Source organism: Thalia democratica, chromosome 1 (assembly GCF_965202585.1).
Source record: "Thalia democratica chromosome 1, ktThaDemo2.hap1.1, whole genome shotgun sequence".
Classification (NCBI taxonomy): Eukaryota; Metazoa; Chordata; class Thaliacea; order Salpida; family Salpidae; genus Thalia; species Thalia democratica.
In genome coordinates this window covers 78047976-78064076 of record NC_139165.1, presented here as the reverse complement: position 1 = coordinate 78064076, position 16101 = coordinate 78047976, and the positions used below count along the sequence as shown (strand labels likewise).

The 16101-nt window shown below is 25.7% G+C and overlaps 1 protein-coding gene across 1 annotated transcript; it reads left to right on the top strand.

Annotated features, from left to right (window-relative positions):
- The first annotated feature begins 85 nt into the window (after nt 1-85).
- LOC145839636 (uncharacterized) lies at nt 86-15878 on the top strand. Its single transcript, XM_082947234.1, has 4 exons — nt 86-103; nt 5783-5971; nt 13661-13778; nt 15760-15878. The coding sequence occupies exons 2-4, from the start codon at nt 5819-5821 to the stop codon at nt 15876-15878; spliced, it is 390 nt and encodes a 129-aa protein (XP_082803360.1). The 5' UTR covers nt 86-103; nt 5783-5818.
- The last annotated feature ends 223 nt before the right edge of the window (nt 15879-16101 follow it).

The following is a 16101-nucleotide window of genomic DNA, read 5'->3' as shown; positions in this document are numbered from 1 at the left end:
ATTTCACTCCAAGATATCATTACCATCATGGATATGGGAGAATTTTCTTCAAGAAAACCAGAAAAGTCCAAAATTCCTTCTCATGTACTTTCCAGGTTTTCAGGTATAAACCTATTATTTTGTAAAGTATTTATTTAACTTATGTAAGTTTATAGCATGTTTATTTTTATTATTTGACCTTTAAAATAGCTGAAGTTTATAAAAATCTATATTTCAGACTAAAATTTAATAAAAAAATATTTATTGTTACAACTTGCACTTTAATGAAATTTCATAATTTATTTAAACTAAAGTATTAAGTTTTATAATAAAATATTTTGCTAAAAAGTAAAACTGACTGCTTTAAATTTTTTTACATCTTATTGCTAAAGTTATTTTTAGAATATAGATTATATACAGTTTTTAATTACACACAAAAGAACTGATGTCTTTTACTAACATAAAAGTGCAAACTAAGTTCAATTCAAAAAAAAAAGTTTAAATTTAAAGTTATAATAAGCAATAAAAGTTTGTACGTTCATTCACAGGTTGTACATTTGATGTTAAGTTTTTAAATTTAAGCAAAAAACTTGGAGTTTGGTACTACTTTGTCAAAATAAAAATTTTGAACTAAGTCATGAAAAAATAAAAAATTTTTTTTTGAAAAATGTTCTTTAAAATTTCTAAAAACAATCACTTTTTTACTTTGAACATCAGTTAGAGGTTTTTTGTTCTTCATTAAGTAATGTGCTACATTTATTGAATACAGTACTGCAGGGAAATTTTCAGTAAGATTTTTAAAGAGTTGCAAAACAAATTCCAGTTTCAAGTCTATAAAGAACTGTTTAGATTTGTTCATATGCCCATAATGTTGTTTTACCAAGTGATTCTGAAGTTTACTAGGCACCCAGCCTTGATTGCTGTATGTTGATTTACAAAAAATACACTGGGCGTCTTCTTTATATGGCAAACTTTGTTTATTTTTAGGTAAAATAAAACATATGCTAGTTATCTGTCATCTCATTTTATTTTTTGGAGTGTTGATTTTTTAAACTTCTGTCAAGATATGAAATTTAATTTTTTATAAACATATAAAAAAAATTTAAAGCTTAAATTAATTATTAAAATCTTAATGTTTTTGCATTAAGGGCATAGGGGGGTCTACCCTGATTTTTACAAGATGATCTTATTTTTTAGAGTTTAACCTGAGCTATCAGATATTTTAAGGGCATGGGGGGTAACTACCTCAAATTTTCAAGAAGTGTTCCTTGCAATGTTTAAAAAATTCTGTCGGAACAGAATTTACAAAAATAAAAATTTTATATCAAAAATACTAAAAAAAAATTTTTTTTTTTTTTTTTATAAAATTTTTATTTATTAGATTTTTTAAAATTCTTTACAACAAAATTTTCTAAATATATCAAGGAACATTTCCTGAAAGTTTGAGGTAATTATCTCAAAAAACGTAGGAAGAGATAGATTTTTAGTGAAATAATATATTTTTGCTGTTTTAGTTTGCGGCTCCCATAAGGAACCTACTGTTGCCTACAACTTTGACCAGCTATATCTCAAAAATTATTTTGAATTTTATTTTTAAAATCTGTAAAAAGCATTTTGTAGCTTAGTAAAAACTATATAAAATAAGATCAAAAACCAAAAATGGGTGTTTACCCCCCTTATGCCCTTTAAGTAAATTTCAAGATATAAGCGTTTAAAGTTTCCACTAAAAATCTATATTCCCTTTAATTTTTAACCAATATTCTTCAGACTACCATAGTTAGTCCATTACTAATATTTAAATGAATTTATTGGAAACTTTTATTTTAAATTTTGAAAAATGAATATTAAATAAAAAACACTTTTTTTTTTTAATCTAAAAATTTAATTTTTCAATATTTTTAAAAACCCAACATTAAACGTCTTTTAAACTATAAAAAGAATTTTTCCTAAAAATTTGAGATGTCTAATTTGAAAAATTAAGGAGCAGATATGTTTTTATTGAAATTTTAAATTTCCAAGTAAATTTCTAAAGTTTTGGTCCATTCGTTTGTATTAGTATTTTTTTACAAATATGTGTACATTTCAAAAAATATTTAAAGTTTTTATAAAAATAGATTTTAGTTTATAATTTTAGCTTTCATATAACAGCCAAAGTTAATTTTTGTATATAAAAAATTGTTGGACTCCCTTCCCTTAGTAATAATTGATTATTTTTAAATTAAAAAAAATATATACTCATTTATAGTCCTTTAGTAAAATACTAGAATTAAATTTTATTATACCAACTTTTATTCTACCAATTTAAAAACATATACCATTCAACTTTTCATAAACAAATATAGTAGTAATTTAAAAGTCTTTGAAGTTAAAAACAATATTAGACCTAGTAGACTGGGTAATTTTTTACTTCTGTTTAAATAACATTGATATTCTTTTATCTATAAAATGAATTAAAAGTTTTCTATTAAAAGTATAAAGTACTTTGAAACAACACTTAATTTTGAAAAATAATAATAATAATAGCTTATTCTTAAAACAATGTCTTGTTAGAAAACACTCAAAAAGTTATTAAAAAAGATATTACTTAATTATTAAAACAAATTCATTATTACAACATATTCTTTAAAAAAATACAATTTTATTATTCAAACATATTATCAAAAAAGATTCAACTTCATTATTAAACTCTTTTCCACTCACTAGTTATTCAAAAAGTTGTATTTCATGAATTTTCATTTATGTATAAAATACTGAAGCTAAAGGAAAATTTCTAAATTAACCTACATTTCTTTAAAAATCCTTACTAGTCTGGTTTTTTAAAACTTATTATTAACCAGGCTACCACTCAGTAGAATAAAGCAAAACATTCTTTCTCAGTGACCAAGTAGAAGTTTAATACATCTTGAAAACATTTTTAAATAAAAATACAAAACACTTAAGGGCATGGGGGGGTAAACACCCTTTTTTGGTTTTTAATTTTATTTTATATAGTTTTTACTAAGCTACAAGATGCTTTCTACAGATTTAAAAAATTTAAAACAATTTTTGAGATATAGCCGGTCAAAGTTGGAGGCAACAATAGGAACCTTATGGGAGGCGCAAACTAAAATGACAAATAACTAGAAATCACCAAAAATCTATCTCCTACCTTTTTTGAGATAACTACCTCAAAATTTTACGAAATGTTCCTTGCAATATTTAAAAGATTTTGTCGGAACAGAATTTAAAAAAATTTTAAAAATAAATTTTATAACAAAAAAACAAAAAAAAAAGATATTTTTGTTCATTTTTTATATAGAATTTTTATTTTTTAATTTTTTTAAAATTCCTTCCGACAGAATTTTCTAAATATACCAAGGAACATACCCTGAAAATTTGAGGTAGTTATCTCAAAAAACGTAGAAGGAGATAGATTTTTAGTGATTTCTAGTTATTTGCCGCTTTAGTTTGCGCCCCTATAAGGAACCTATTGTTGCCTCTGACTTTGACCGACTATATCTAAAAAAACATTTTGAATTTTTTAAATCTGTAAAAAGCATTTTGTAGCTTAGTAAAAACTATATAAAATAAGATCAAAAACCAAAAAAGGGTGTTTACCCCCCTTATGCCCTTTAAAATGACATTGTCAACAAAATATCTACATATAAAATAATGTTTTTAAAAACACAATGACTTAACATTCAGAGTAAAACTCATACTTTTTGAAAAAAAACGAAGTCATAAAAACTAGCTTGAAATTTGAGAAAAATTACCAAACTAGCCTGAGTTTGCAAGAGGTTTGAAATAAACTTAACTCAACCAAAGTTTTTCAATATAGTATTTTTTGATTTTTTGCATGTCTTACTTCAAAGACATTAAAACTGATATAAAAATAAAACTTTTTCTTTCGAAAAAAATTGGAGTCAAACACTAAATAAGTACATAAAATTTGGAATTGTTTAAATTTGAAATATGTTTCTATTTCACAAAAAGTACTTGAAAATTTAAAATACATTTTGCAATTAACAACAATTACTTAACTTCACATGTGACTATAAACATATAGATTTACCCATAGTTGTTATTGAAAATATTTAAAAATTAAATATGAATTTTATTTACTATGCGTGGTAAGTATTGTTTTAATTTTTAGAATATGTTTGTTAAACAGGGTTGACACTGTTTAAATTCAAAAAACTATCCCAAGTAACCTTAAACTGTCCTGAGCAGGGCTGCCACAAGGTCAGGATAAGTCAGGAAAAACTTAAAAAATGACAAAAGCCTGGAAATTCAACAAAACTCCTTTTTTCCAAAACCTTCAAATGGCATAAAAATAACTAAATGTCTTTTAAAAGTCAGTAAATTTAAATTAAAAGTTTGATTTAGAAAAGTCAGGAAAATTTTATTAAAAAGTCAGGAAATTTTTCTCAGCTTGATCTTATAAAGAACCTTGCCTGAGTCATTCTGAGTTTTGAAAGTACTTAAAAAAAATAAATAAGTTTACAAATATTAAATAAAACTCATAAAATCAAGTTTTTGAACAAACTTGGTTATAAAATATCTAAATGTCAAAACTGAGGAACTAAACCTCTTTCAAGATATATAAAAAAAACTTACTGAAATTTTCAAAAAGTATTTGAACTATTTCAAGTTTTTTATCCAAAACTAATCTAGCCGGTCTTAAGTTGTCTCTGAAGCTGTTGTTGTAGGCGTGCTGTGAAGTTCATTGTTTATTACAAAACATTTAAAAAGCCTTTAAAATATTTGCTGACTCAAAAAATCTTAGGAGAAACACCTAAATGTTACAAGCTACTCTATTAGTACAAAAGTGGTCGTTTTTTGGGTAGGTGTCAGAAAAGCACAGTGTCATTTTAGCACAGAGAGACACTAAAGCACAGAATGATGCTTTAGCACAGGGTGACACTTTAGCACAGAGTATCTCTTTGGCACTGGGTGACACTATAGCACGGAATGACACTTAAGCACAGAGTGATACTTTATCACGATTTTATTAATTTAAGAATATATTTAATAAAATGTTTAAAATATAATTTTATATAGTCATCATCCTGTTGATTACGCATTTTAGGCTTTTTAAAGTGTGTATTCAAGGGAAAGATTATCTATCAAAGTTATTTTTATTTAAAATTATACTTAAGTAAGGAGTAAATTGTAAGACAAAACTTGGCAGACTTTTTGAATAAATTAAGCAGGCTCTTTAAATAAAGTTTAATTCATAATTATTTAATAAGATTGTTCAAATGTATTCAAAAGTACCAATAAAGTAAATTGAATTATATTAATAATAGTATTTAAAAATTTTTAAAGTTTTTGCTATTGTATCAAAAAGAGAATGCTTATACTAATTACATCATATGGTACAAAAATAATGTTATAAACCATTATAAAAAACCTCACGTTAGATATACTCCAAACTACAAGTAGAAATAAAGTTGTTTGAGCGTATAAAAATTGTTTACTAAATATAAACCTATATATTTTTAACTACAAGTTTTACTTAACAAATGAATTTAAATATAAGAATTAGGTCCTTAATAAATATTTGATATTTTTTGATATCTGTTTTTGAGTACAAAATAAGCTATCTTGTTTTTAATTTAAAACTATATATATATATTTTGTTGACCAAAACAAACCAATCTAAGAGCTTTTCAGCTAACTTTCATTTGAATATAAATCAAAGCCACTTCTTACTCTAAAAAATAAATAGACAACTAATAAAATTTTGAGCAACATTCCTATATTTTCACTAAGTTCCACTAAAAACCATTTTATATCAACAGCAAATATTTTCACTCAACAGTTTCCAGCATTTTTGAGATCTTCAAAATAGGAATCAATGTTGCCAATTTGCCCGCTCCTTATGCTAAAGAGGGTAATTTTGTTTGGAGATGCTGTTGTAGACAAGACCATCTTCTTTATGAAGCCGGTAAACATGGAGTTGTATAGTGGAAGATTGGTTGTTTTGTCAATAAACAAAAAGTTTCTTAAGGTTTGTGTCTACTAAATGTCTTCTTTTTAAATGTAAGTCTTATCAAAAGAGCTCAACAGCTTTTTTATTATTTGTTCACAAATGGGGCTAGTTCTAGTTAATAATAAGATTAATTTTATGCAAAATTGGTTAAACTGTTCTGAATATTGCATTGAATAGTTGATTTAAAAACTCTTGCATTTTAATATATATGCACTGTTCAGGGTTATCAAAAAACTTTGAATTCTGGAAAAACCTGGAATTTTACAACTTAGACAAAAAAAACTAGAAATTGAGAAATTTTGAAAAATACCTTGAAATTCTAACAAAATTTACTAAAAACCTTGATTTTATAAATATTTTTACATGTTATGTAGTAAAGTTGTGACTAGGTACAAAGTATCTATTAATTTTTTTTTATCATAAAAAAAAAAAAACTACATTTAATGTAGCTTTACAGTGTCTTTTCTTTTTTTTCCTATTTAAGGAAGTCTTATTTTTTAAGTTTAATTTATACTATTAATAGACCAAAAAACTTGTTTTTTTTTAAATCTGGAAGTAATTTACAGATAATAATTGGCAACCTGATTGTTATAGAATTTGAATTATATATTGAACTGTCAAATAAAATATAGTAGATTTCCCTCCTAACAAATTAAAGCTTATTAAATTTATTCATTACTAAAAATTTAAATGACAACACAGGTCGCACAAATAAGTTATTATCGCATGAAAAGTATTTTAAAGCTTGCCGCTTAAAAAAAATTAACTTAAATGTATAATACTATATAAACTTAAACTTATAGTAATGTGAAAACGATAACATACTCAAAGCTAAAAAAAACTTAATACAGATAAATAATTATTGTTTAATTAAATAAAAACTCTTTATATTTAAACAATAATAATATAATACACTAATAAAAAAAACATGCAGTTTTTATGATATATAGGTCTAGATCTTTTACTCTTAGACAGGTGCTCTCAATAATCATAATTTGTAATAACGGAAAGTGATTAAAAAGGCTTTATATCTTTATTAACATGCAATTGAAATGACATTATATCAGTAGTATCTTTCTAGCTAGCTGACTCTACACATTTTACATTCAAAATCAAAAAGTAAAAACAGCAGAAGAATTTGCTTTTTATATTAGAAAAAAAGTACGATTTTACAGAAAAAAATAGCATACTTTGTGTAATAATGACGTAATAATACATCAAAAGCAGTTGAAATGTCTTTAATTTATTTAGAGTAGGCGGATTTATGCCTGTATATATAACAGGGTTGCCACTCGGTCAGGAAATCAGGAAAAGTCAGGAAAAATTTGAAAAAATTACAAAAGTCAGGAAAAGTCAGGAAAAAATGGGGGGTTTTGAAAAAAAGTCAGGAAATTTGATAAAATTAAAAACAAAAGTCATATTTTGTCAGTTTAAATTTACAAAATTTCTTGTTTTCCAAAGCCTTCAAGTGATAAAAATTAATTAAAAGTCCTTTAAAGTCAGAAAAAATTCCAAAATTTTCCTAGAATTTTACAAAAATATTTAATTTTATTTCCAATGCCTTCTAGCTGGTATAAATTAGTAAAATATCCTTTATTAAACTGCAAAAATTTTTTATTAACATATTGAACAAGTACCCTACTTGAACAAGCAGATTTTGTAAGCTTTTAGTTTTGATGATCTGTAGCAAGGACACTTCCATAGTGAAACTGTGATATATACACAAAAGTTTATCTAGCATAATTTTAGAATCAAAGAGTTTTTTGTTTAAGTAAACAATTAAGTTCTTAATAACTAAGCAGTTAGTTTAGTATTTTATGTAACAAGTTAATGTGTATACTTTACCTCTTTATAATTTTTCCAAATTTGTTTAAATTTATAAAATAAGTTATAAGAGAGGTATATGCAAAGATTAAGTTTACTTATTATTTGTATTTTTTGTAGAGTAACTCAAGTTTTTAAAGTAAATAAGAGTATATCTATTTGTTACAAATTTTATACTAATTTAGTATTAGATGAAGAGGTTGAAGTGCTAATAAAAAAACTAAGAAAATAAATTTTAGTATATATATTTTAAAAAACAGTATTTGATTAGTTAAGTTCTTTATTGATTTAATGTTTTAACTGTAAAATTTCGTTATTTTTTAAAGGTTTGAGTTTTAAGGTTTGAGTTGTGAAAGTTCCTTATTGATTTAAGGGGTTAATATGTCGTTTCATTTATTTAGATACATTTATACTAGGAACTGGTAAAAAATTGTTTCTTTATTGTTTCAAGGTTTCAACTGTAAAAATTTGTTATTGTTTTAAGATTTTAATTATAAAAGTTCGTTATTAATTCAAGGTTTTAACTGTAAAAGTTCCTTATATGTCGTTTGTTTATCTAGATACATTTATGCTAGGGTTTGCTAAAAAATTGTTTCTTTTTTCAGACAAGCTGTGTTTATAAGGTAATAATACAAGTATTTTGCTGATAGAGCTGTTTATTACAAACATCAATCATACACAGATGGTGTGATGTACTGGAAGTTTGATGATAGAATTCAGCCAAAAACTATTGTTTTTAACCTGTATTAAAATTAGATTGGAAGCTTTATATAGTTTTAAGTGTTAGATTACGTATTTTAGAATAAGTTTATTTTAAGAGTTTGATTTAGAAAAGTCAGGAAATTTTTCTCAGCTTGATGAGTGGCAACCATGATATAAGCTTTTATTTAGTCAAATTATAAGTATAGGACATGTATAAGTTATGTTGTTACTGTTTTAGTCGAAAAATATGTGATTTTTGGGGTTTTAATTAGTTTTTTGGGCAGCAACTTTTTTTTTAGATTCTTCTCAATGAAGCCAAAACACATCCAAATCATATCTCCTCATAAGTCCAGCAAACATCACCCAAGTACTCCCTACCCCTAAGTTTAGATTTTTTTTGGTCATCATCAAAAAAGTTTATCAAAAAACACAATTTAAAAAATATTATTTAAAGAAGCTTTAAGGTATCTTTTCTTTGTTGTTGTACTATTAAACACAGTATTTTACGTTGAACTTAGTTTTAAACTAAAAATAGATCCTAAAACGAGTATCTTTAAAAACCAGGAGAAAAGTTCCCAAAAACATTTGGCAACCCTGTTCCTTATATAAAAGTAAACGTAGTTTTGTTCTTAAATACCATTTGCAACTTAATATGACTGTACTTTCCGTTTTAAGAATTTTATTAATTTGAAACTTTTCGAGTATAATTTTGATTGTTTTTGAACAACAATTTTCAAATGTTAAAAAAAATGTAAAACAGTCTTGAAGATTGTAAAATTATTGAAATTTAAAATGATTATGACGTAATAGTACAAAGTTACAAAAAAAGGCTATTCAAACTAAAATTAATTGTAAGAACTGAGTTAAAATACTGTTAGTAGGGCTGTTTTTCCATTTTTAGACACATGTGTATTTAGTTATGGTGTTTCATTTTTGATGAACATTGATTCCATTCTATAAAGCTCACTTAGAGCACACCTTTTAAGAATTTTGAAATTGCTATTAATATTAGAGTTTTTGGCATTGTATACAATAGGAACCGCTAAGTTCCAACCCCCGCACAATTTCCATTCGATCAAGTACGAGAACCGCTTACCGACCAAGGGTAAGGGTTAGGGATGATAGTAAAAATAAATAAATAGATAAATAAGATAAAAAAATTAAAAATATATATTTTAGTTAGAATAGTGCGCGGATGGGAGTCGTTAGTAAACCATATACAATGATGTAAATGAATAACAATATCAAAAATAGCACTGGGTTTGTCATTTCATTTGTGGTCATTAACTCTTCTAAACTTTTTTTTTGCGATGTCTCTCTAATAAAGGAGATGCTTTAGCCAAAACTCTAGTATTAATAAAAACTTCAAATTCCTTAAAAGGTGTTCTAGAGGTGAGTTTTATAGTATGTAATCAATGCTCATCGAAAAAGAAAAAACAAAACTAAATACGGAAGCATCTAAAACTGAATGATACTTTTACTAAAAATATATTAACTTAACTTTTGTTATTAGTCAAAGTTTGAATAGCCTATATATTAAAAAATTAGTTTAATTACGTCATATTTATTTTTTTTTTCATTTAAATTTTTAAACTATTTTTCATTTTACTTTTGAAAAAGAAGCAGATATAAGATTCAAAAAACTTAAAATTAAAAAAATTTTAGATAAGATATATAGCCATGTTATGTTGCAAATGGTATCAAATTCGTTCTGACAATAGAATTTAGTTCTTTTTGAAGCTTTTACGTTATTAAGAATAAAAACTCTAATGATATATTTTTTAAGCAAGAATTATTATAGTATTTTCGATACCTTTTATAGCTTTGTAAAAATTTGTTAAAAAGTAGTTAAAGATAAAAGTAACACTACCTTATTTTCAGAAAAACATTGTTTTTAAAATATTTTTTGTAATACTTATATATATATGCAAGGATTATTCCTTGGGCACAACAGGTCTCGACAATTTTGGTTTTGGAGACAAAGTTAATTTTTAAATTTATTTATCTACAAAGGCAACAATGTTTCTCCCCTAAGGGATCTTCAGGCCTGTAAAATAAAATAAACATAAGACGATGGACAACTTAAGAAAATACAATAATGCAAAAATTATAATTGAATTCAAATTAAAATTAAAAATGTATAGTGCTATTACTAGATAATTAGTTAACAAAGTTAAAAGTTTTATAATAATGAAAAAGACTTTTTTAATTTTTTATATGATTTATACTTACAATAGATGATTTGTTCTATATAGATTTGGATTTAGCTTATAACAACACAAAACAAAATGGCGCTTAACAAATGAGGGTACAAGTATTAACAAAAATAAAACTAAGTGATAAAAGAATTAATACGCTAAGTTTTAAAATAAAATTTCCTAAAGTGCGGGCAGGTGTAGAAGAGCTCTTGTCTTTTGTTTAAAATTCGTTTCTTATTAGCAAGTGCTATTTCTATTTTTTCCAAATTGCAAGTCTTACAGATTTTACCTATATTCTTCATTTCCCTGGTCTTGTGCATTATGCTCCATCTTAAATCGTAGCTGGTGTTATTGTTTTTAAGTCTCCAAATGTACTTGGAAAGCTCTGTTCCCTTGTTATTTTCATTCTTAATGTCACTAATGTGCGCATACCATCTCTTTTTGAACTGGCTTCCTGTGGATCCTATGTATTCTTTTGTTTCGATCTGACTTGTAATCGTCGCCTTATAAACAACATTCCCCTGCAAACATTTGCCACTTAAGGGGCAGGAGTCTTTGTCGCGGCAGTTGCACGTTTTTTCCTCTTGGTTGTTCTTATGATTCAGTTTATTTAGTATCTTCTTATTGTGGCTACTTATTAGTGATTTGACATTATCCATACAACAGTATGATATTTTGCAATTACTTCTGTTGAAGATCTTTTTCATGCTCTCTGTTTTGAAATGTTTGTCAATTAGGTCTAAGAATTTCCCCCCAATGTTGGTTTTTACTGACTGGCAGTATGGGGGATTAAAATACATAACACTTCTTGTTCGTTTACGTTCCTTCTTGTCAACAGGGTTGGTTTTGTTTTCATATTCAAGCTTGTGTTTGAAGTTGGATTGGAGCAGTGCAATTTGGTAGCTATGTTTTGCATTATCAAAGGTTCTTAGGTCTGTGGACAGTCTATTTAGTCTTTTCTCAATCATTTTGGGTAGGTTTTTCTTGATTATCTTCGGGTGGTTGGAGTCACTACTGATATATCTGATTGAGGAGTTTTCTTTTCTGTATGGCATATAGCAATTGTTTGCGAGGTCTAGTGTGATGTCCAAGAAGTTGCATTTAGTCATACCAATTTCCATTGTTATCTTGAAACCAATGTCTTTAAAGGTCTTTATTGTTTGTTTTTTTATATTCTCGAGGTCCTGGTTGTTTTTGTGCTTGATAATCGCCAAGCCATCATCCCTATATAGGCCTATCTGGTTTGACTTGTATGTTTTCCCTAATCTATCAAGAATGTGCAGACCAATAAGATCGCATAACTCAGCTCCGAAGTACGACCCCATAGGGACGTCAAACGATGATTCTTGATTTTTCTTGGTCCATACTTTTCCATCGTAGGTAAGAACTGAATTACAAGTGTGTGTTATAATCTTCACATCTTCTTCACTTATCTCAGTGAACTTTCTTGCAAACTCTATAGCATTCATAAGGTGTGTTAGTTTGATACTCGGGTAAATTTTTTGGATATCGAAATTAACAAAGCATTTTTTTGATTTTTCATTTATACTGTTAAACCATTCAATGACTTCGTAAGAATTCTTCCATTGGATTAACGTTGACTTCTTTTTTATTTGGTTTACAATATTTTCTAGTATATTCTTACTTATTTTACTTAGATGATTCTTGCTTGGGTTGATAGTTCTGCACTCGATGCTTAGTGGGAACTCTTTCTTATGGTCTTTAACCGTAATGAATGCATCAAATGAGGAGAATTTAGGTTTTTATTTGTTTTTGAGGTTAAAACGCTCGGATGATATTATTTTCTGGGATTCAATATTGATTTTTTCTATAATGTTGTTATCAGACACTTTGTATGAAGAAGTCAGGCAGTTTTTCATTAGTCTGTTGTATGATTCTGCACTTTTTATGATCTGCACTTTTTGTATGATTATTAAAACTTTTTGTTATTACTTGTACCCTCATTTGTTAAGCGCCATTTTGTTTTGTGTTAATCAGCTAAATCCAAATCTATATAGAACAAATCATCTATTGTAAGTATAAATCATATTAAAAATTTAAAAAGTATTTTTCATTATTATAAAACTTTTAATTTTGTTAACTAATTATCTAGTAATAGCACTATACATTTTTAATTTTAATTTGAATTCAATTATAATTTTTGCATTATTGTATTTTCTTAAGTTGTCCATCGTCTTATGTTTATTTTATTTTACAGGCCTGAAGATCCCTTAGGGGAGAAACATTGTTGCCTTTGTAGATAAATAAACATAAAAATTAAAAAGTAATATTTATATAGGTTTTTTTGCTAAAGTCTTATTTTTATTTATTTCATTATAATTTTGAAGTTATTGTTTCATTTGTTTTCACTTTGGTTAACTTTCAATGTTAAAACTTTCAATGTTAACTGAAATCATTTAATATGACGTTAGAAAATAAATTATAGAAAAACAAGGTTTGTTTTACACAAAATACTTAATAAAACTAAAAAATCATGAAAAACTCAGAGCTTTGCATTTCTTGTCTGTAGCAAATTTTTTTTTGCACTTCTTTATAAAAGATAGTAGTATATAACTTTAAACTTGGTCGTCCCTGCTGGAGTCCCTATACATATTTCAACTCAGACATGAAGGTGACGAGGATCTTACTTAATGAATCAATTGTTTATTTGAAAAACTAAACTTAAACAAAATCAATTCACGTTTTAGTGTATTATGTTTCTTATAACTAGTATTTTGTGATACATTTGACTTGAACGTAAGTTTTCAATAGTTTGTATAAGTAGAAAGGTTTTTTAACCTAATATTTAAGAATAATAATTTTAAAGTTTTCTCAGTTTGAATAAATGATTGATAAAAAGCACGGCATCTTTTAATATAGTAGCAATTATGATTTTTTTAATTTAATAAAAATAACTTAATGTAAACATATAGAATTGTTTTAAAAAACAACTGAACATTCTAAATTAAAACTTTAAACACAGGATTTAGAATCACTTCAACATATCATCGCCATTTTGGTTATGGGAGAATTTTCTTCAGAGCCAAAATTGAGACCCCGTAAGATCAACGTTTCCTCTCACGTACTTTCCAGGTTTCTAGGTATAAGGTTATTATTTTGTAAAGTATTTATCTAACTTTTTTAATTTATAGCATGTTTATTATTATATTAATTGACCTTTAAGATAACTGAAGTTTGTAAAAATCTATATTTCACATTAAAACTTTTATAAAAATATGGTTACTTTCGATGATATATTGTTACTACTTGCACTTTAATGAAATTTCATAATTTATTTAAACTAAACTATTAAGTTTTCTTATAAAAGATATTGCAAAAAAGTAAAACTGACCGTTTTAAAATTTGTTACATCCTTATGTTATTATTAAAGTTTAAATTACATACATTTTTTAATTACACACAAAAGAACTGATGTCTTTCATATAATATAAAAGTAGTTGGTAAACAGTAAAATGCAAACTAAGTTCAATTTAAAAAAAATTAAATTTATAATGTGCAATAAAAGTTTGTACGTTCATTTACAGGTTGTACATTTGATGTTGAATTTTAAATTTAAGCAAAAAACTTGGCGTTTAGTACTATTTGTTCAAAATATAAGTTTCGAAGTCATGAAAAAACCTTAAAGTTTTTTTTTTTGAAAAATGTTCTACATTTTTAAAGACAATCACTTTTTTACTTTGAGCATTAGTTAAGGATTTTTATTCTTTATTAAGTAATGTTCTACATCTATTGAATACAATACTGCAGGACAACTTTCAGTAAGATTTTTTTGAATTATTCAAAACAAATTCCAGGTTCAAGGCTTTTTTGTAGTAGTCTTTAGAGAACTGTTTTGATTTGTTCATATGCCCATAATGTTGTTTTTCCAAGTAATTCTGAAGTTTACTAGGCACCCAGCCTTGATTGCTGTATGTTGATTTACAAAAAATACACTGGGTGTGTTCTTTATTTAGGTAAAAATAAACATATGCTAGGTATCTATCATTTCTTTTTTTTTAGAGCTGATTTTATATGAGTTGATTTTTTTGGTGTATTTGTGATTGCACAATGCTATTTAACAAAATTAAACTTCTCTGAAGATATAAAACTTGATATTTTTAAAAACAAATAAAATATTTTACGATATTACATTAACTATTAAATCTTAATATTTTTGCATTAAGGGCATAGGGTGGTCCACCTTGATTTTTATAACTTAATCTTATTTTTTAGAGTTTAATCTGAGCTATCAAACATTTTAGCCGCTTAACAAAATTCAAAGTATCTTTCAAGATACAAGCGTTCTAAGTGTTCACTAAAACTCTATATCCCTTTTCATTTTATAACCAATTAATTTTCTTCAAACTATTACAGTAAGTCCGTTAATAATATTTAAATCGATTTAATGAAGGAATATTTTTTTTTGAAAAACCTTTTTTTTTTCATCTAAATTTTTAATTTTTCAATATTTTTTTAAAACCCCAAAGTTAAACCTCTTTTAAACTATAAAAGAAATGTTTCCTGAAAATTTAAGGTCTCTACTTCAAAAAATTAGGGAGAGGATAGATTTTTATTTAAATTTTAAATTTCCGAGTAAATTAATTTCGAAAAGTTTGCAGTCCCTTTGTTAGTATTAGTATTTTTTTACAAAAGTTCCTATATCTGAAAAAACAGTTAATAATATTATATTTTATAAAAACTGGATTGTAATACTTTAAGCTTTCATATAAAAGCCAGTTAATTTTTGTAAAAAAAATATTGGACTCCTTATGCTCTTAATGATAACTTTTTTTTTCATAATAGAAAAATATGATAAATTTTAATCTCATCTATAGTCCTTTGATAAAATACTAAGACTAATTTTTATTTTACCAATTTTTATACTACTAATTTAAAATCACATACCATTCATCTTCTGATAAACAAATATACTAGTAATTTAAAACAGTCTTTGTAGTTAGAAACAATATTAATTCATAAAAACTGTATGACAACTAAAAAAACAAAATTTTTGGTTATACCAGTTATAATTTATTCTTAATTTTCATTTAAATTACATAGGTATTTTTTTTCATTAAACAGGTATCAGGATGCAAACGTTGGATGATATTTGCCACAAGGAGGCGCTAAACACCGGAAACCAACGAGAATTCCGTACGAAGAGTCTACTGTGTGGAGCAAAATTGACTTCATTAACATAAATCTACAGCAGTAAGTTTGAAAAAAAATTCAAAAACAAAAAATTTAGCTCTTTAACACAATTCATAGTGTCCAAAAAGTTAATTTATGAATCATAAAATAAGCTTTTTCACTTTTTTACCTTTTTAACTTTTTTACAACTACTTTATACTATTTGTAAATACATTGTTGCTAAAAATCCTGGAATCTGGAAAAACCTGAAATTTGACAATTAGGCAATAAGGC

Excerpts from the sequence above, each read along its gene's own strand:
- LOC145839636 (XM_082947234.1), top strand. The coding sequence starts at position 5,819 with ATGTTGCCAATTTGCCCGCTCCTTATGCTAAAGAGGGTAATTTTGTTT. Across the intron at positions 5,972-13,660 it reads TAAACAAAAAGTTTCTTAAG|GATTTAGAATCACTTCAACA; the intron begins GTTTGTGTCTAC and ends CTTTAAACACAG. Across the intron at positions 13,779-15,759 it reads CGTACTTTCCAGGTTTCTAG|GTATCAGGATGCAAACGTTG; the intron begins GTATAAGGTTAT and ends TTCATTAAACAG.